Raw genomic sequence first — 20835 nt, forward strand, 5'->3', positions numbered from 1 at the left:
CACTAATCGAATTAGCACGTGCTAACCGCTAATGCATCCATAGACTAACATGCACGGGGATCTAGCTAGGTACTTGGGACCTGGGTTGGCCAGTGTTGAAAACAGGATACTATGCTTGATGGACCTTCGGTCTGTCCCAGTATGGCAGTTCTTATGTTCTTACTTTGGGCCCCTTTTATCAAGCTGCGGTAGAGCATTTTAGTGCAGGCTAGCGAGGTAAATGCTCTGATGTTCATTCAATTCCTATGAGTGTTGGAGCATTTATCTCCCCGGCCCACGCTAAAATGCTCTACCGCATCTTGATAAAATGGGGCGTTTAAGAATAAGAATTACAGTGTAAAGATCTCTCCTTGAGAGGCCTGAAATCAACTGGCTGTTTGTTCTGCGTGTTTCTGTTGTCAATAGTTATTTTCATAAGGTGATGTGTGAGACAAATAGCCTGCCTATAGTCTATTCCATTCCATCAGCTGAAGAGAATGGAGCTGAAATAGGCCTTCAATATGTTATTCCTGAATTTATTTATTTATTTTTAATATTTATATTCCATCCAAACCTAGATGGTTTCCATACAGATATACACAATAAAAATACAACATAGAAGAGGAACCTGAAAAAAATGCCAATAGATGCTAACGTGGAACAATTTGAAACTATGTTCCAAAGACAATTGTTTGCATGCTAGAGCCTTCACACATTTTGTAGGCACTGAACTAACTGATGAGAGTTTGCACAGGTTTTTGTAAAGTGTTTCAATCTATATATATAAAATCGGATGTATGTATGTATGTGCCGCAATCACGCAAAAACGGCTTGACCGATTTGAACGAAACTTGGTATGCAGATCCCTCACTACCCGGGATGATATGTTCTGGGGGTCTCGCGGCCCACCTGCACACGTGGGCGGAGCTACAAACAGATAATCGGATTTCACCCATTCATGTCAATGGAAAAAATGTAAAGAGCTGCCAACGCAAAAACGGCTTGCCCGATTTGAACGAAACTTGGTATGCGGATCCCTCACTACCCGGGATGATATGTTCTGGGGGTCTCGCGGCCCACCTGCACACGTGGGCGGAGCTACAAACAGATAATCGGATTTCACCCATTCATGTCAATGGAAAAAATGTAAAGAGCTGCCAACGCAAAAACGGCTTGCCCGATTTGAACGAAACTTGGTATGCGGATCCCTCACTACCTGGAGTGATATGTTCTGGGGGTCTCACGGCCCACCTGCACATGTGGGCGGAGCTACAAACATAAAATCAGATTTCACCCATTCATGTCAATGGAAAAAATGTAAAACAGCTGCCAACGCAAAAACGGCTTGCCCGATTTGAACGAAACTTGGTATGCAGATCCCTCACTACCTGGGGTGATATGTTCTGGGGGTATCGCGGCCAACCTGCACACCTGGGCGGAGCTACAAACAAAATCAGATTTCACCCATTCATGTCAATGGAAAAAATGTAAAAACTGCCTCTGCAAAACCGGCTTGCCCGATTTGAACGAAACTTGGTATGCGGATCCCTCACTACCCGGGATGATATGTTCTGGGGGTCTCGCGGCCCAACTGCACACGTGGGCGGAGCTACAAACAGAACTTCAGATTTCACCCATTCAAGTCAATGGGAAAAATGTAAAAAGCTGTGGGACCGATTTGAACTAAACTTGGTATGCTGATCCCTCACTACCTGGGGTGATATGTTCTGGGGGTCTCGCGGCCCACCTGCACACATGGGCGGAGCTACAAACAGAAAATCAGATTTCACCCATTCATGTCAATGGAAAAAATGTAAAAAACTGCCATTCTCACAGTAATTCCAACTACCTGGGGTGATATGTTCTGGGGGTCTCGCGGCCCACCTGCACACGTGGGCGGCGCTTCAAACAGAACATCAGATTTCACCCATTCATGTCAATGGAAAAAATGTAAAAAGCTGCCATTCTCACTGTGACCAATTTGGACGAAACTTGGTATGCAGATCCCTCACTACCTGGGGTGATATGTTCTGGGGGTCTCGCGGCCCACCTGCACACGTGGACGGAGCTACAAACAGAAAATCAGATTTCACCCATTCATGTCAATGGAAAAAATGTAAAAAGCTGCCATTCTCACAGTAATTCAAAAACGTCTTGACCAATTTGAACGAAACTTGGTATGCAGATCCCTCACTACCTGGGGTGATATGTTCTTGGGGTCTCGCGACCCCCCTGCACATGTGGGCGGAGCTACAAACAGAAAATCGGATTTCACCCATTCATGTCAATGGAAAAAATGTAAAAAGCTGCCATTCTCACTGTGACCAATTTGGACGAAACTTGGTATGCAGATCCCTCACTACCTGGGGTGATATGTTCTGGGGGTCTCGCGGCCCACCTGCACACGTGGGCGGAGCTACAAACAGAAAATCAGATTTCACCCATTCAAGTCAATGGAAAAAATGTAAAAAGCTGTGGGACCGATTTGAACGAAACTTGGTATACAGATCCCTCACTACCTGGGGTGATATGTTCTGGGGGTCTCGCGGCCCTCCTGCACACGTGGGCGGAGCTACAAACAGAAAATCACATTTCACCCATTCATGTCAATGGAAAAAATGTAAAAAGCTGCCATTCTCACAGTAATTCACAAACGGCTTGACCGATTTGAACGAAACTTGGTATGCAGATCCCTCACTACCTGGGGTGATATGTTCTGGGGGTCTCGCGGCCCTCCTGTACACGTGGGCGGAGCTACAAACAGAAAATCAGATTTCACCCATTCATGTCAATGGAAAAAATGTAAAAAGCTGCCATTCTCACTGTGACCAATTTGGACGAAACTTGGTATGCAGATCCCTCACTACCTGGGGTGATATGTTCTGGGGGTCTCGCGGCCCACCTGCACACGTGGGCGGAGCTACAAACAGAAAATCTGATTTCACCCATTCAAGTCAATGGGAAAAATGTAAAAAGCTGTGGGACCGATTTGAACGAAACTTGATATGTAGATCCATCACTACCTGGGGTGATATGTTCTGGGGGTCTCGCTGCCCACCTGCACATGTGGGTGGAGCTACAAACAGAAAATCAGATTTCACCCATTCATGTCAATGGAAAAAATGTAAAGAGCTGCCATTCTCACAGTAATTCAAAAACGGCTTGACCGATTTTACCGAAACTTGGTATGCAGATCCCTCACTACCTGGGGTGATATGTCCTGGGGGTCTCACGGCCCACCTGCACACATGGGTGGAGCTACAAACAGAACATCAGATTTCACCCATTCATGTCAATGGAAAAAATGTAAACAGCTGCCATTCTCACAGTAAATCTAAAACGGCTTGACCGATTTGAACGAAACTTGGTATGCAGATCCCTCACTAACTGGGGTGATATGTTCTGGGGGTCTCTTCACCCAAGAATTTATATGTTCTTGCTCCTGGAGGTGAAACTAAAAATGTTGTTTATAATCAAGTTTTGTGTTAGTTGTATTGTATTCATTTTGTCAAATATTTCACATTATAATTTGAATATTGTACTTTTTATAAAGCTGTAAAAAAATAATTTCATTCACCATTATAAAGTATCTTTATTTGAATCCATTTACAGTGTTATTGCCATAATTAAATACCCGTGCAACGCCGGGGCATCAGCTAGTTAAACAATAAAACATAAAACATAAAAAAACAAGAGGGCATTCGGAAAAGTTGGAAGGAGACAGATTCAGAACGAATGCTAGGAAGTTTTTCTTTACCCAGCGTGTGGTGGACACCTGGAATGCACTTCCAGAAGACGTAATAGGACAGAGCACGGTACTGGAGTTCAAGAAAGGATTGGACAATTTCCTGCTGGAAAAAGGGATAGAGGGGTATAGATAGAGGGCTACTGCACAGGTCCTGGACCTGTTGGGCCGCCGCATGAGCGGACTGCTGGGCACGATGGACCTCGGGTCTGACCCAGTAGAGACACTGCTTATGTTCTTATGTTCTTAAACTAGTTTAGATAGTTTACTTACATTAGAAGGTTTTAGTTTGTTAATAATAGTTGTTTTGCCACTGTTATCCAGCCCTAGGCACAGGACATGAACTTCCTTCTTCTTCAGGCCGAGCAATCCTGCAAGTCTGTCCAAGAGCCCCATGCTTCTAAATCAAAAACAAACATATCAGCCATCAGCAAACCCTAATGTCCAAGCAAAGAAATTATTCTACTGCTCAGGCTGAAAGGACTTATAGACTTCAAGCTCCAATAACCCTGAGTGTAATTACCTAGTATCAGAGAGGGTTTGGGTAGATAGACTCTAAGCTGATTATTGGAAATGAACCATGAGACTAAAACATTTGTGCTGATTCTAAGCCTGAGTAGATAGCACAGTGCCCTTGACACAGTGTTAACTGCTGCTACTCATAGTAAACCAGAACAAAAATAAAGTCACCACTAGTTCATCAATACACTTAAGGAACTAATTTTTATTTAGAACTCTGCTCAGAGACATGAAGGCTGAAAACTCGGCCTCACCTACCAATCATTGCAGTGTTCAAAAAGGATTTTAAATTTAAAGTAGCATATTTAAAGGTACTTTAAATTTAAAATCCTTTTTGAACACTGCAATGATTGGTAGGTGAGGCCGAGTTTTCAGCCTTCATGTCTCTGAGCAGAGTTCTAAATAAAAATTAGTTCCTTAAGTGTATTGATGAACTAGTGGTGACTTTATTTTTGTTCTATTGACCTCTTGAGTCACTCGATAGTAATTTTGATTTGAATGAGTTACCCCTGCATATCTTTTTTGACTTACTCATAGTAAACCAGCTTACATTTGATTATATATTGTGCCATTCAGATTTTAGGAGAGTTATAATATGTTTATGTTTATTAGGTAACTTTCTATAGCACCTATATATGCAACATTCCCCCTACCCTGATTTTGAATCATTTTACCCTTGAAAATACAGAAAATAAGCCAACACCTATAACAAATATCTTTGTCCCCTTTCACAGTCCCCCTCCTCCCCCCAAAGTATGGTAGCCATACAGTGACAATATTCTTCCTTATCTAGATTTAATTTTAAACCTGATCATAAAGCAAAACCTTTATTTTATAATTATCCTCCTGTCTCAATTCAGTTGGTGAATCATTTTTCTGAGAATTTTGCCCCAAATAACAAAAGGTTGTTTTACAAATATAAGACACTTTAACAACTTGTGTCCTGATACAGTCAGTATATCCATTACCCTGCTGTGATACCAAGGCTTTGTAAACGAAGCCCATAATAACTTCAGCAGAGAAGTATTGAAGCAACCACAATCTCTACCCCCAGTTCCTGTACAAAAATGGAGTTAAATAATTCCAAGAAAAAGTAACAAAATTATCTCAATAGTAATAGTCCAGCAAAAATTAATGGAAGAAATATATGAGGAGCTTTCTGTTAGGAAGTCAGCCAATTAAAAAAAAAAATGTCCTGGAAAGAGAAGAATACATTAAACCAAATCTGTGGAGGCCTTCCAAACTACTTTATCCCTCGGAAATATAACCAAGTAGGAAGGCTTATAAAAATTATAGACCTCATCCCAAAATCTCATCATGCATTTTACAGGTCAAGATTTAGAAAAATGTTGCACTCGGCTGTAAAACCCTTAGATGCATTAGCATATACTGATCATGATACAGGGTTATATCAGGAAAAGTAGAAAATTTAATATTAAGAAATACATAGCAATAATGAAAATACAGCTTCAAAAGCCAATCCTGTTAGGTATCTATAGCCAAAGTCACCAGTAAAGTAAGTGAAGTAGCCATCTTTTCTTCAGAAGTTGCCAAATATGTTGTGGAAGGAGAGTATCCTCTGTAATATCAGTAAAAAAAAAAAAAAAGGAATGCCACAGAGGTATTATATTGCATCATTGGATCAAATATTGGAGAATTTGGATGTGCATTACCGCGTTTATGCGGATGATATATACTTTTTCTTTCCAGTAGAGACGGGACAAGAGTATATGGTTAAAAAATTGTCAGATTGTATGATGGAGATTGAAAAATGGATGGATGAAAACAGATTGGTGTTAAATTTGCAAAAACTGAATTTAGGTTCATTGGGGACAATGAACAGTTATTGCATGTGAAGGAGATACAGATGTGGGACACAACGCTCTCCGTTCTTCCACACATGAGGTTGCTGGGGTTTTATTTAGACACCTGGCTTACAATGCAGGAACATATTCTGCAAGTTGTGAAGGGAGCATTTCTACAGATGCGGGCGCTCTCTAGGGTAAAATGGATACTATCGGAAGCTGATTTTCGGACAGTGATTCAGAGCCTGGTTATTTCAAAATTAGATTTTTGCAATGCACTGTAAGTAGTAGAAAATATGGCAGCGAGAATGATCACTGGGGCATCTCGATATCAACATATTTCCTGGGTATTAAAACCATTACACTGGCTGGCAGTTGTATTTCGAATTAGAGTATTTTAAATTTTGGCAATTATACATCAAGTAGTATATGGAGAGGCGCCTTGGTATCTGACATAGGTTTTGAAGAAATATGTACCATCTCGTACTTTGCGATGAGACTGTCCCTTGAGCACGCATAAAAAGACGTGGGCAAAGCAATATCAGTGGCTGATCCACAGCTAAAGAATACGTTATCAGGTTTCCTAAGACTATGTGCTCCTTTTACTAAGCTGCGCTAGCGATTTTAGCGCATACTACGCTAGACGCTAACGCCTCCATTGAGCTGGTGTTAGTTTTTCCGTGTAGCACGGGGGTTAGCGCGTACTAATCTGCAGCATGCGCTAAAAACGCTACCGCAGCTTAGTAAAAGGAGCGCTATGTAAAAATTTTAAATCCTTTAAAGCAGTAAACATCTTTTTGTTCAGGCATTCCATTAGACTGGGGAATTTTTTGTAGTAGATTTGCATGATTGACTATTGAGAAGGATTGTTATTTGTGGTGGTTTGACATTCATGATGTATTGATGTATTGTTGACTGGACTTAGAAACATAGAAACATAGAATATGACGGCAGAAAAGGGCCGTTGGACCAACCCGTCTGCCCACTCAGAAGAACCCTCCCCTTAAAAGAACACTCCCCTAAGCAATTCTCCGAAGTGAACCCACATGTTTATCCCATTGTTTCTTGAAGTCGAGCACGTTGCTGGCCTCAACTACCTGACGTGGAAGGCCATTCCAACGATCAACCACCCTTTCGGTGAAGAAGTACTTCCTGTTGTCACCATGAAATCTCCCACCCTTGAGTTTGAGCGGATGCCCTCTTGTTGCCATGGGACCCGTAAGAAAAAGGATATCTTCCTCCACCTCGATACGGCCTGTAAGATATTTGAACGTCTCTATCATGTCTCTCCTCTCTCTGTTTCATTGCATTCCACCTAAGTTTTAAGCAGAATAGAAATTTTTAAAATAAATAAATAAATTCTGACTTCAAATACTGGGAAACCCATATTGCCTTCTCTTGACATCCCTATTCTTTTAAGAATGGGTATATAAAACTCCCTGGAAATTGGTAACATGGAGGGGCATTTTTGATAGGATGTCTAAGTCTGAGTTTGGATGTTTTGGGAAAGACATCCAGAAATCCAGTAGAGAAAATGCTCATTCTCAAAACAGAATCCACATCTATTTTCTATAGGGAACTGCGCTTCAAACTTTTCCCCAGATCCAAAAAGTCCACTGACATATGGTCTAATGAAATGTCTTGGAAAGGATCGGCCAAGGATTGGGATCTATATTTCAGCAAGATTATATAACCCACTGCATCCTCTAGTCTCTCACAGTCCCTTTACTTCCTATCTTATAAAGCGTTTTGGACTCCAAATAAGATGTTTCGAGCTGGCCTAGGCTCTAATACTTGTTGGCACTGTCATTCGGACTTGGGAGACATATGTTATATGATTTTTTTTCTTGTCCTAATATTGCTACTTTTTGTTCACAAGTATGACTTATCATCAAACAGATTCTTCTAATACAATCAGAACTCTCTACTGATATTCTTATTTGTAGAGCTCTCACCATTGAAGACTCCTTGACCACCTGGCAAAAATCCTTATTTAACATTTTGCTAGCACTTACTATCCAAATGATACTACATAATTGGAAATCTGCAGACCTATTGAATGTTACATTCTGGTGGAATACAGTCCTCATGATACACCTATATGAAGTTAAAGCAAGCAGAATTCTCCAACAGACAGAATATAGTCAATAAGATTTGGAATCCCATAGTGAACTTTTCTTAAATGCCAATGATATTTCCACCACAATTTTCTTTGAAATTATGCCACACTACTATATTCTGAATTGAAGTCTCCCTGTTACTGTTCAAAACACCCCTCTTGAACAGTCCCCCATCTGTACTTATTGAATGAGCAAGGTACTATTCTCTCCTCCCTCTCCAGGATTTTCTTCCGACTCCGTTGGAGTTGCAGTGTGTGATTACAGAAGTCTTATTACATGTCTACTATTTGAAAACCTTATTTGTCCATTTATGTTCTCGAACATTGGCAGATACCATGTTTGTTCTATTTGTTATGTTCCACTTGTTTAAAAATTTCAATAAAAATATTTGAAATCATTCTCAAAACAGAATGACGTCTATCTTTTTTTTAAATGACCTATGTAGATGTTTTGGTCCTCAGTACATCTATCCTTTTTGGCCATTCTCGAATATAAATATGTCCACATGAAAAACTCACAAAGCAAGTTTCTCGGCAGTTAGCATTCTTAGCAAACTGTCACAGACAGCTGAGCATTCCTCATCACAGTAGAAGGATTACTACAGAGAATGTCATATTAAAAGTCCAAGGCACAGATGTCACCTTAACTTGCTTCTATTGTATGATGAACCCTCCAAAACCCACCCAAAACTTACTGTACCCACCTGTACACCACAACAATAGCCCTTATGCCTACAGGTGTCATCTTAATGTAGGTACAGTATGTTTGGGAGGGCTCACCATACAATAGAAGCAAGTTAAAGTGACATCTATACCTGCTTTCTTGGCTCAAATGTCTCTTAACATCTGAAGCTGCTTGGGCTGAGAACTTTTCAGCATCTCCTCGTAATGCAAGCTAGAATGTACTGGGGTGGGGTTTTTTTTTAAAAAAATCTTTGGGTGGTGGGAGGGGGTTGATGACCACTGAGTGAGTGAAGAGGGGTGGGGGCATGCCTTAATCTCTCCAGGTCTAGCTCCAAATATCTAAAATAAAAGCCCAGGACCTTTTGACGAGCATTTAAGTCCTAAACCCTCCCTAAGCCTGCACAAAACATGCCTCTAATACCCCTTCTTAATATTTGGACACACTGGAGACAAAAGAACCAGAAAACACCTAGAAAGTCTGTTTTGTGAATGCCCACTTCGATGTTTTTGACTAGTAAGACATCCAAGTGCTGATTTATGCTGTCTTTTGGATACCTATCTTTTTTGAAAATGAGCCTGATAGTCTGAAGAATAACCATTAATATTTCCAGAAAATTACATTTAAACATCTCACTAGCAGAAATTCCATGATGTTGTAGAAAATTAACAAGACACATGTTATGATGCATCGCCAAATTTTCCAAAGATCTTGAATTTACCACCCAAATAGATATTATCATGTTGAATAACTCCCTGAAAGTTCTCAGACTTGACCAAATTAGTCTCTTCTTTAGTCACATGCTCCTCCAACTTAGCTGACTGATTTTTATAGATCATGAGTTCCAATCCATATTTGTATTTTTATCTGTCAAGACAATGAGAGTCCCAAATTCACCAGCAATTTTCAGTTGTCTTAAGAACATAAGAACATAAGAACATAAGAACATAAGAAGTTGCCTCCACTGGGTCAGACCAGAGGTCCATCCTGCCCAGCGGTCCGCTCCCGCGGCGGCCCATCAGGTCCGCGACCTGCGAAGTGGTTACTGACCAATTCAATAACCTACCTCAAGTTCTATCTGTACCCCTCTATCCCCTTATCCTCCAGGAACCTATCCAAACCTTTCTTGAACCCCTGTACAGAGTTCTGGCTTATCACCTCCTCTGGAAGCTTGTTCCATGTGTCCACCACCCTCTGGGTGAAAAAGAACTTCCTAGCATTTGTTCTAAACCTGTCCCCTTTCAATTTCTCCGAGTGACCCCTAGTGCTTGTGGCTCCCCACAGTTTGAAGAATCTGTTCTTATTCACTTTCTCTATGCCCTTTAGGATTTTGAAAGTTTCTATCATGTCCCCTCTAAGTCTCCTCTTCTCCAGGGAGAACAGCCCCAGCTTTTTTAACCTGTCAGCGTATGAGAAATTTTCCATACCTTTTATCAGTTTAGTCGCCCTCCTCTGCACTCCCTCGAGTACCGCCATATCCTTTTTGAGGTACGGCGACCAGTATTGAACACAGTACTCCAGGTGCGGGCGCACCATTGCGCGATACAGCGGCATGATGACTTCCTTTGTCCTGGTTGTGATACCTTTTTTGATGATGCCCAGCATTCTATTTGCTTTCTTTGAGGCTGTCGCACACTGTGCCGATGGTTTCAGTGATGTGTCAACCATAACTCCCAGATCCCTTTCAAGGTTACTCACCCCTAGCCGTGTTCCCCCCATTTTGTAGCTGAACATCGGGTTCTTTTTCCCTACATGCATGACTTTGCATTTCTCTACGTTAAAACTCATTTGCCACTTATTTGCCCAGTCTACCAGTCTCGTTAGGTCCCTTTGCAGGTTTTCACAGTCTTCTGTGTTCCTAACCCTGCTGCAGAGTTTGGTGTCATCAGCAAATTTGATAACCTCACATTTTGTCCCGGTCTCCAGATCATCGATAAATATATTAAACAATAGAGGTCCCAGCACCGACCCCTGTGGAACTCCGCTCGTGACCCATTGCCAGTCTGAATATTGGCCCTTTATTCCAACCCTCTGTTTCCTGCCTGCCAACCAGTGTTTGATCCATCGGTAGATATCTCCTTGCACCCCGTGGTTCCACAGCTTTTTTAATAGCCGTTCGTGAGGTACCTTGTCTAATAGCCGTTCGTGAGGTACCTTCTATGCTGAATTTGGTTTTACAGCCTGAAACTTCCAGGAAGCTCTTTCTATACAAGTTTTTATCTTTCTGAAGCCCCTTCTGGAACCAGCTGGTTCAAATCAGATGTCTCTAATATCTTCCTTGTCCCTGAATCGCTCCTGGAGTATTGCGTTCAATTCTGATCTCCTTATCTCAAGAAAGATACAGCGGCACTAGAAAAGGTTCAAAGAAGAGCAACCAAGATGATAAAGAGGATGTAACTCCTCTCATAAGAACATAAGAACATAAGCAGTGCCTCTGCCGGGTCAGACCATAGGTCCATCCTGCCCAGCAGTCCGCTCCCGCGGCGGCCCAAACAGGTCACGACCTGTCTGTATCACCAGAAGGGGCTCCCTTGCCACCTTGGTTTCTCATTTAAGTCCTGTCTTCCTATCGAAGTCCTAACCCTCCGGTCTTGCACATGCACGACCTGATTTGGTTTCTATACTCATTACCTGGTTAGCTTTCTATACTTGTGTTACATCCCAGCTCCTCCCTCAGTATCCCATGATCCCTTTATCCTTCAGGAATCCGCCAATCCCTGTTTGAATCCCTGTACCGTACTCTGCCTGATCACTTCCTCCGGTAGCGCATTCCAAGTGTCCACGACCCTTTGGGTGAAAAAAAACTTCCTTGCGTTTGTTTTGAACCTATCTCCCTTCAGTTTCTCCGAATGCCCCCTCTTATTTGCTGTCCCCTTCAGTCTGAAGAATCTGTCCCTATCCACCCTCTCTATGCCCCTCATGATCTTGAAGGTCTCTATCATATCTCCCCTGAGCCTCCTTTTCTCCAGAGAGAAGAGCCCCAGCCTATCCAACCTCTCGTCGTATGGGCAGTGTTCCAGCCCTTTTACCATTTTCGTTGCTCTCCTTTGGACTCTCTCAAGTACCGCCATGTCCTTCTTGAGGTGCGGCGACCAATACTGAATGCAGTATTCCAGATGTGGACGCACCATCGCTCGATACAATGGCATGATGACTTCCCGTGTTCTGGTTGTTATGCCCTTCTTTATGATGCCAAGCATCCTGTTGGCTTTTTTCGAGGCTGCTGCGCACTGTGCAGATGGCTTCAGTGATGCATCCACCAGCACACCCAAGTCTCTCTCAAGTCTGCTGTCTCCCAACAATACCCCCCCCCAATTTGTAGTTGAACAACGGGTTCTTTTTCCCTATATGCATGACCTTGCATTTGTCCACGTTAAAGCGCATTTGCCATTTGTTTGCCCAGTCTTCCAGCTTGTCCAGGTCTCTTTGTAGGTCCTCACACTCCTCCCTGGTCCTAACTCTGCCGCACAGTTTGGTATCGTCTGCAAATTTTATAACCTCGCACTTTGCCTCCTTTTCCAGGTCATTGATAAATATGTTAAAGAGTAACGGCCCCAGCACCGACCCCTGTGGCACACCGCTTGTGACTCCCCGCCAGTCAGAATATTGACCCTTTACTCCGACCCTCTGCAGTCTGCCCGACAACCAGTGCTTGATCCATCTGTGCACATCCCCTCCCACCCCGTGGTTCCACAGCTTCTTAAGCAGCCTTTCATGTGGCACCTTGTCGAAAGCCTTTTGAAAATCGAGGTAAATGATGTCTATGGGTTCCCCATTGTCCACCCGACTGCTTATTCCCTCAAAGAAGTACAGAAGGTTCGTTAGGCACGACCTTCCCTTACAGAATCCATGCTGGCTTGTTCTCAATAGGTCATTCTTCTCGATGTGCTCGCAAATGCTGTCCTTGATCATAGCTTCCACCATCTTCCCTATAATTGAAGTCAGGCTCACCGGCCTGTAGTTCCCGGGGTCACCCCTCAATCCCTTCTTGAAGATAGGTGTGACATTCGCCAATTTCCAGTCCTCTGGTACCTCACCAGTTTTCAAGGATAGGTTGCAAACATGCTGGATTGTGCCCGCTATTTCTTGTCTTAGTTCCTTCAGAACCCTTGGGTTCCTCTCCTATGAGGAAACACTAAAAAGGTTAGGGCTCGTCAGCTTGGAAAAGAGACGGCTGAGGGAGATATATGATTGAAGTCTACAAAATCCTGAGTGGAGTAGAACGATTTTTCACTCCATCAAAAATTACAAAGACACTTGATGAAGTTATAGGGAAATACTTTTAAAACCAATAGGAGGAAATATTTTTTTTCACTTAGAATAGTTAAGTTCTGGAATGCATTTCCAGAGGTTATTGTAAGAGCAGATAGAGTATTTTAAGAAGGGTTTAGACAATTTCCTGAAGGAAAAGTCCATAGTCTGTAATTGAGAAAGATATGGGGAAAGCCACTGCTTGCCCTGGATCGGTAGCATGGAATGTTGCTACTCCTTGGGTTTTGGCCGGGTACTAGGGAACTGGATTGGCCACCTTGAGGATGGACTGCTGGACTAGATGGATCATTGGTCTGACCCAATAGGGCTAATTTCTATGTTCTTATGTTAAAGGAAGACTTAGAGATCCTGGATTACTGCTATCACAACACTATTTCTCTTCTGCCATACCTTATTGGACAATACTCTCTACATTATTTGCAATTCCTGCAGCAGTCCTGACATTACTATCTAGTTTTAACGCTCCCTCTGCATCATAAACAGCTAAGTAGCAAATGCCAGTGGCATTAACCACTTGATGAGAGAGACAAACTCCAGCCATGGGAGGATTAGATCTCCTCTAAACCGGTTGCAACCCCCAGCAGCCCATCCTCAGCTAGTGATGGCAGATGTACCAAGAACAATTCCATTGTGTCAGGGGTAGAAGCTGGGAACTTTGGGGACATATTATTGCTTATCAGGTGGGGGTAAGTGCATTAAATTACCAAGAAGGGAGAGCATAGAAACTGGACAATCCATATACAGTTGAGACAGCACTTTTCTTTTTAAGTAAGGACTTATTAATAGACTGTTTTTGGTGCTTTAGGTTAAGAATCATAGAAACATGATGGCAGATAAAGGCCAAATGGCCCATCCAGTCTGCCCATCCACAGCAATACACACTATTGCTTATCCAGTGGGTGTAAGACCAGGTTTTTCTCAGCAGGACCTTTGAGGTTTTTTTTTTTTTACTGCGGCTTCTCCCCTGGTTAGAGGAGCCTATGATTTAACTACATTTGAGTCTTTTATGGCTTAATGTTTAGCCAAGCTTGTGTCTCGACTTGATGGTTCTGAGGCTCATTTTTCTAATCAGTGCAGTTCCATTTCTGCCAAGTAAGTGGAGTTAGAAGTTTCAAGTTTATAAAAAATTTGATTAATCGCTTATTCAAAATTCTAAGCGATGTACAAAAAAATAGTAAAATTACAAATTTCTGGGGCAAACGAATAAGACTAAACTGACAAAACATATTAAACAAAAGGAAGAAATGGGGAAAGAAATACAAGTTGTTGATAGTAAATAAGACAAGTAAGGAAAAAAAACAGTACTAAGTAGAAGCTGAGCCAGGAGCATCAGGGAAGATAATGGGTCTGCCCTCCCATTGCAAACCATGAGAGTAAATGAAATATTGGGTATGAAGCTCCAAGGTATATAATCTTTCCAAAGAAAGCCATTTTGAATAAACATTGACTTTCTCAACGTGATTTAAATGCTGAGTATAAACTGCTTTTTGCATTAAATTACCAAAAAGAGAGAGCTTAGAAACTGGACAATCCATATACAGTTGAGACAGCACATTTCTTTTTCAGTAAGGGCCTAATAATAGTCTGTTTTTGGTGCTCAAGTAATGACTTTAAGTTAGGAATCACAGAAACATAGAAACATGATGGCAGATAAAGGCCAAATGGCCCATCCAGTCTGCCCATCCACAGCAATACACACTATTAATGGATATATCTCTTCTAAGACCTTTTTGCTTCATAGAAAGCAGATCTAAATACTGCTGATCTGCAATTATTAAACATCATATTTTACTCATAAACTGAAGTTTTCTGTAATTTTAATAATTCACACTCTGAATAGATTGCTTGATAACCCAGTTCAATTGTGTCTTTCAGTCTACATTAACTCAAATATCCTCCACCATGTTCACAAATAAACTCAAAACGTACTGTGAGCTATGATTTTAAACATATATTGATTGTCTCGAAGCTTCAGGCAGCCCTTGAAAAATTGTGAGCACTGTATTCATCTAATTATCAGTTGTTTCAATTTGGTGCTGAAAATAGGCTTGTTTAGCCTTTTTTATTTCCAGCTTTGGAGATGGAAGGTGAGAGTAAGTAGGAGGAATGTTGAAAGGAGAAAATTAGAAGAGAGGAAGCTTGAAGGAGGAAGAAAAGAGATGAGGGGTGAGGGTATGAAAGATTGAGAGAGATGAGAGAGGTGTGGGAAAGGGTAAAATAGGAAGGAGGAAGAAGAGATAAAGAGAGGAGGAGACAGGTGAAGAGAGAGAGAAGGGATGGAAGTAAACAGAGATGAGGGAAAGAGAAGGGATATGTTACACAAGCATGTTTTTGTGAAGAAAGAAAGGGCATGAAAGTAATAGGAGCAAGGGAAAAAGACAGAAAGAGGGACAATGAGAATGGAAGAGTGTAGGTAGGATAAAAACAAACCAAAGTAAAATAAAATAAGTGACTTAGGAGTGAAATAAGAGAAAAAGTATGATAGTAGGAAAATTTGGTCGTGAGGCTGAGAGAACAGAATGGATAACAGAAAAAAACATAGAAACCAAAAGGGAGAAAGGAAAGATGAATAAAGCTAGAGATATGAACACTAGAAATCTAAATAAAAGAAAAAGGGAAGTATTTGTCCTGCTGCGGCTGCACGTAAACAGAGGGTTGAAGATTATGTTTTTTTGCCGAGAGAAAGTGAGTATGTGTGTATTGTGGCCGGGCCAGTCCCCGAGTAGGTGGGAAGCCTGGCTCGGACTACAGGTAGATTATTTGTAGTGCCTTTTATGTGGCTGGTAGAAAGAAAAACCCGGATGCCGGATCTTATAGTCAAAATCCACCAAGTTTATTACTGTGCTCAGAAAGAAAGCAGGGAAAAAAATGTTAAATTGGGCCAAGGTTGCCCCAATGTCTTTTTGGGCAATCACATGTATCTTAGTCCAAATTAGCTTGCACCGTGTTATGGGGTCAGAAGTCACATTGTTCTTGACAACAGAGAAGAAAGGCAAAAATCGTATGCAAATAGCAAAGCAAAAAAAAAAAAAAATGTCCTTAGTTGCCTCACTGATCCTCACTTTCCCTCTTAGGGAATCGCTGGCAGCTCCCAGCTATCGTTTCTTTTCACTCTCCCAGACGGGCACGTCCCGTACTGGCACTTGAAGTGATCCCTTATTTCATTCAGTCCCAGTAGCATTCAGTTAATAACTTTGTTTTTTTTTTCCTTTGGTATATCTGTTTTCCACGCCGTTCCCTCCCAGGGATATGCACAGCTTCACCTGTTGAACTGTGCAGGACAAGCCTCCCTTGTATAAGGTCTCCAGTGCCCCCCCAATTATGACCTTTATGTCCCATCTGGGTTCCACTTTTATAGGGCATGGGAGAACACACTTTAAACCACTATTTTTCTTGATGGGACAGAGCTGCCTCTGCCCTGCTCTCAGCCTTGCCTTAACTTAGGAGTTGCAGTAACCCGGACTGGATTTCTTCTGGGCAGGAGGTAATCCTTCATATATCAATTCCCCCTATTTCCATGCCCTCCTCAAACACATTCTCCTCGGGAACACTGCTCATCTCCCATTCCTCATTCAGGGACTCAAGGCTGTTTCTCCATGCATTCATCTCCAGTTGTTCCTCCCCTCCCCCTCTTTGCCTGCCTGCTAATTCTCTAGCATCGTCTTCTCTCTGAAGGTAAACTCCTGGGTCTCCCTCCCATGACTTGCTAGGCAAGGTACTGTACCTCCCAGGGATTACACTTCCCCTCCTGCTGGGCTGGCCTCCCGAAAACGTTTGGGGCTGGGGAACAGGAACCCGGTGGAAGCTGCAGTCACGGCGTGTGACTGGGCTCTCATGATTAGAGCCACCTAAGCTTCCCCCATTACTTCCCCTGCTTCCTACTTGAGGCTGTTTGATCAGCACACCCCGAGGGCTGACTCCTCCCTCCTAGGTTGGCTTTATATTTCTGGGCTTGAGGAAAGGAGTAATAGGGGAAATAATTGGTTTTCAGTGCCCTCCCTACCTGGCTTTTAGGAGGTGCTATAACCTGCCTTTTCTCTTTCCCTCCTGGTTGAGCCGGCTGTCCTGGCTCCATGCCGGGTTTTACAGGGTCCATAGCTGTGTGCTGGATGGATTCAGCAGTCCTTTTCACTGGGACAGGAGCTTCCCTGTCACAGTATGTATGTATTGTGACAAACTCAGTACTATCTCTGAATTTGTCCCAGGAAAAATATGCAAAAACATCTGTTCCCTGACCAGAAGAGCTGACCAGGTTAATGTTACAGATCATGAGCCAGCTGTCTACTCTTCAGACAGTGATGCTGAGCAGCACAGACCTGGTTTGTTACTAACAGGCAGGAAAGCTCACAATAAAATAAATCCATTGCAAAGCCAGAAAGGTTTACTGCTTATAAGGAAAAGCCTGTCACTTTAAGACAACCTCAGTGTAGGCAAAACAAGGAAAGCCATACTCTGCAGCCAAGGAAGCCAAGCCCCATCCCCCTTGCCAGGTGTAGGGGGCGTGGCTATGACAAACATAATGGGCGAGTCCTGAATCAGGAAAGGAGGCAGGAACATGAAGGGCAGAGCTGTTAACCTGAGTAGTAGCTAGGCAAGGAGGTGGAAATGGCAGAGGAAGAACTGTCACTGCCTCAAGCCACAGAGAGTCCAGAAGTCTGTGAAGAAATGGACATAACAGAGTGGCCAGTGGAGCCAGCAATGCTTCCAGAGTGCATGGAGGTGGGTCCTTGAAAATGAAAATGAATAATCTTGTTTGTTTGTTGAACTTTATGTTTGCTGAGCTGGAAAGGCAGACGCCTCTGCTGATGAAAGAAAGCGGGTTATTTTTGTGTTCTGTTTTTTCCCTCTGAAAGACTGTTTTGCTAATTAGGACAGCTGAGAACCAGATAGTGGAATGAACTGTGCTGACAAATTGGACATTGTTTTCTTTCTTATTACCTTTATTTTCTGCCTATGGTTTTTCCTGCCAAAGTGATACTGAAACCCATCAAGGAGGGAATGCCCAGTAAAGCTGGTTTGGAAATATCTGTGGACTATAGAACAGTGCTAAGAGTGTTTGCAGTGTTCTAACTACTGCTGGAATGAAGTTTTCTTTCTTTTATTACCTGACAAGCATGGACTTTCTTATCACCTGTTTAAGGGAGTATTGAGTCTGTTACCATTTGAGAAAGAACCTGAATTCTGTTTACCAGAATAGAGCTAACTCAGAGCCTGGTTAAATTCAGCTCCCACCTACAGTGCAGACAGCCATAATAACCAGCTCCAAAGGGATGACAACTTGTTTGTTTGCTTGTATTATATGCGTCCTGTGGAGCACAAAGTACACGCAGTTAACAAACGCTGGTATTTCACGTGCTTTTAAATAGTACAGCAAGGGCAATCCCTTGATTCTTTGTGGAGAGGTAGCAGTAGACTCCACAAATGCAGGGCATAAATGAGGGTAGTGCTGTATAAAATTCTGGCTCAGCTTGTACTTATTTTAATCATGAGGACTGAAAATTTTAGCCTTTTCTCATTGGCCCCCAACTTTTCACTACACTCTCTTTTATATTTTATGCTGTTAACAGGCACGCATAAGACACGCCTTCAATACACGTGCTCACAATGCACATATAAAATACGTTTGCGTCCCTGCTATTGTAAAAACTATATTTATGGTATCAATGTTATAAATATTATATTAATTTCAGGGCTGAACTATTGGTAAGGCACGTAAGTGACTGGTCTTGACAAGTCGCTTTTTTCGGATCACTAAAAATGATCACTTTTTTGTGCATCGTGAAACGATGTTAGAGCATCAGTCACTCGGCTAGTTTACATGGCATTTCAATATTAATGACTTTATTTGCAAGGATCAGAGAATGAACGATTGTACACAAAACCACGTGGCAAACCATTTTGTGCATCGAGTCAGTCAATCCAATCATTGCTAAAACCAGTCAGACCTAGTTTAGCGATGATTGTTAGGCAATTACTGACTTTAGTGCATCTGGGCCTTAGGCACTAACATTACAGAATACTGCCTAAGTCAGGGGGGGTCAAAGTCCCACCTTGAGAGCTGCAATCCAGTCTGGTTTTCAGGATTTCCCCAATGAATATGCATGAGATCTATTAGCATACAATGAAAGCAGTGCAAGCAAATAGATCTCATGCATATTCATTGGGGAAATCCTGAAAACCCGACTGGATTGTGGCCCTCGAGGAGGGACTTTGACACCCCTGGCCTAAGTGTAGGTATTCTATGTCTTTAAGGGAAGGGATCTTAAAATTAGTACATTTAGATGTAGGTATAGATTCAGTTTCGCAATTGTTCATGGGATTACCTAATGTGTTAGAATAGAAAGTATTTCGAATGGTACTGATTCTTGTATACCGCTCATCTGTAAGGGTCCGGGCGGTTAACAGAGAAGAGGGACTGTACAATCAGTGACATATACATTAAAAAGGTAAAGCTTAATAATAAGATAAAAATGCATAATTATTTGACAAACTTATCAAACAAATAGGTTTTTAAAATTTTTCTGAAATCACCTTAATAATCCATTTGAAAGATCAGCGGGCTTAACCAAGAGTTCATTTTCCTTAATTGAAATGCAAGTGTCCTATTCAAAAATCTCTTATAACAACAGGCCTTAACTGAAGGGTACATAAACATTAAATTATTATGGGTATTTTTAGATGATCTATAAAAATTAAATTGGGAAGTTAGATAAACCGGAACTAAACCAAAAAAAGCCTTAAAGCAAAGACAGCCAAACTTAATAAGAATACGTGCCTCGAAAGGCAACCAATGCAATTGTTGACAATAAGGACTGATATGATCACATTTCTTTAAACCAAAAATTAGGCGCACTACCGTATTTTATATTAATCAAATACGTTGTAGATTTTTCTTAACAGATGCAAGATAGATGATATTACAAGGTTGTGTTTCCTTTTCACTGGGCAGGGACCACATTGACCTACCTAAGCTTCTCCATACCAAAGGCTCTCTACTTCTCATAAGCACAATGTTGACAATCTATTAAGAGTGACAAATACCATGTGTGAACGACGGTGTCCTTTGGAACTTTCACTCTGGGGGGAAAGTACATTTATTGAAGATGGTCTTATTGTCAAACTGGATGTACTGTATATGTTGCAGCACCTTCCTGTGATACTCTGTCGTGCGGATCTGAAGCGATGGAGCAATACCATTAGGAAATTTCATGGGGGTTTAAAAAGCTAAGGACTTCTTTGCAACCATTATAATTATCTAGACGGGAAGAAGGCATGGGTTTGCCAGAACTTAAAGTAGTGTGCCACAAATGTTTTGAAGCAGCGGCACACTAACTCGGAGCTGCGGCTAGGAGGCATCTGGAAATGCCATCGACACGATAATGTCAATGTCCACGTATGCGTAGATGCCTTCCAACCATGGCCCTGAACTCCTATTACCGCCGATGGAGGAGGTGCTGGAGGAGAGGTGCGGAGAGGAGGAGAGGCACCAGCGCCGGCTGACTGCCTTTAGGACATGCCTTTCACCGTGAGAGGCATGTCCTGTAAGCAGCAAGCTGGCACCGGCACCTCTCCTCCTCATCAGCGTCTCGCGGCATACCTGGAATCTGACGCAGCATACATTTGTGATATACGGCCTTAAAGCTTATATCATTGCATGTCATTTAAGAGTTGTGCATGATTGGATGTTTCAAACCTCAGATTTATTGTGGCTTAG

General features: G+C 42.1%; 1 protein-coding gene across 1 annotated transcript in view; it reads right to left on the reverse strand.

The window, feature by feature from the left end:
• The window catches only part of ARL6 (ADP ribosylation factor like GTPase 6), a 50043-nt gene that overhangs the window by 28537 nt on the left and 671 nt on the right, over nt 1-20835 (reverse strand). The window contains exon 2 of the mRNA XM_033941518.1: nt 3998-4124. Within this exon, the coding sequence (XP_033797409.1) occupies nt 3998-4120 (123 nt within the window). The 5' untranslated portion in view covers nt 4121-4124. The remainder of the gene's footprint in view (nt 1-3997; nt 4125-20835) is intronic.

Source organism: Geotrypetes seraphini, chromosome 4, assembly GCF_902459505.1.
Source record: "Geotrypetes seraphini chromosome 4, aGeoSer1.1, whole genome shotgun sequence".
In the NCBI taxonomy this organism is placed as follows: domain Eukaryota; kingdom Metazoa; phylum Chordata; class Amphibia; order Gymnophiona; family Dermophiidae; genus Geotrypetes; species Geotrypetes seraphini.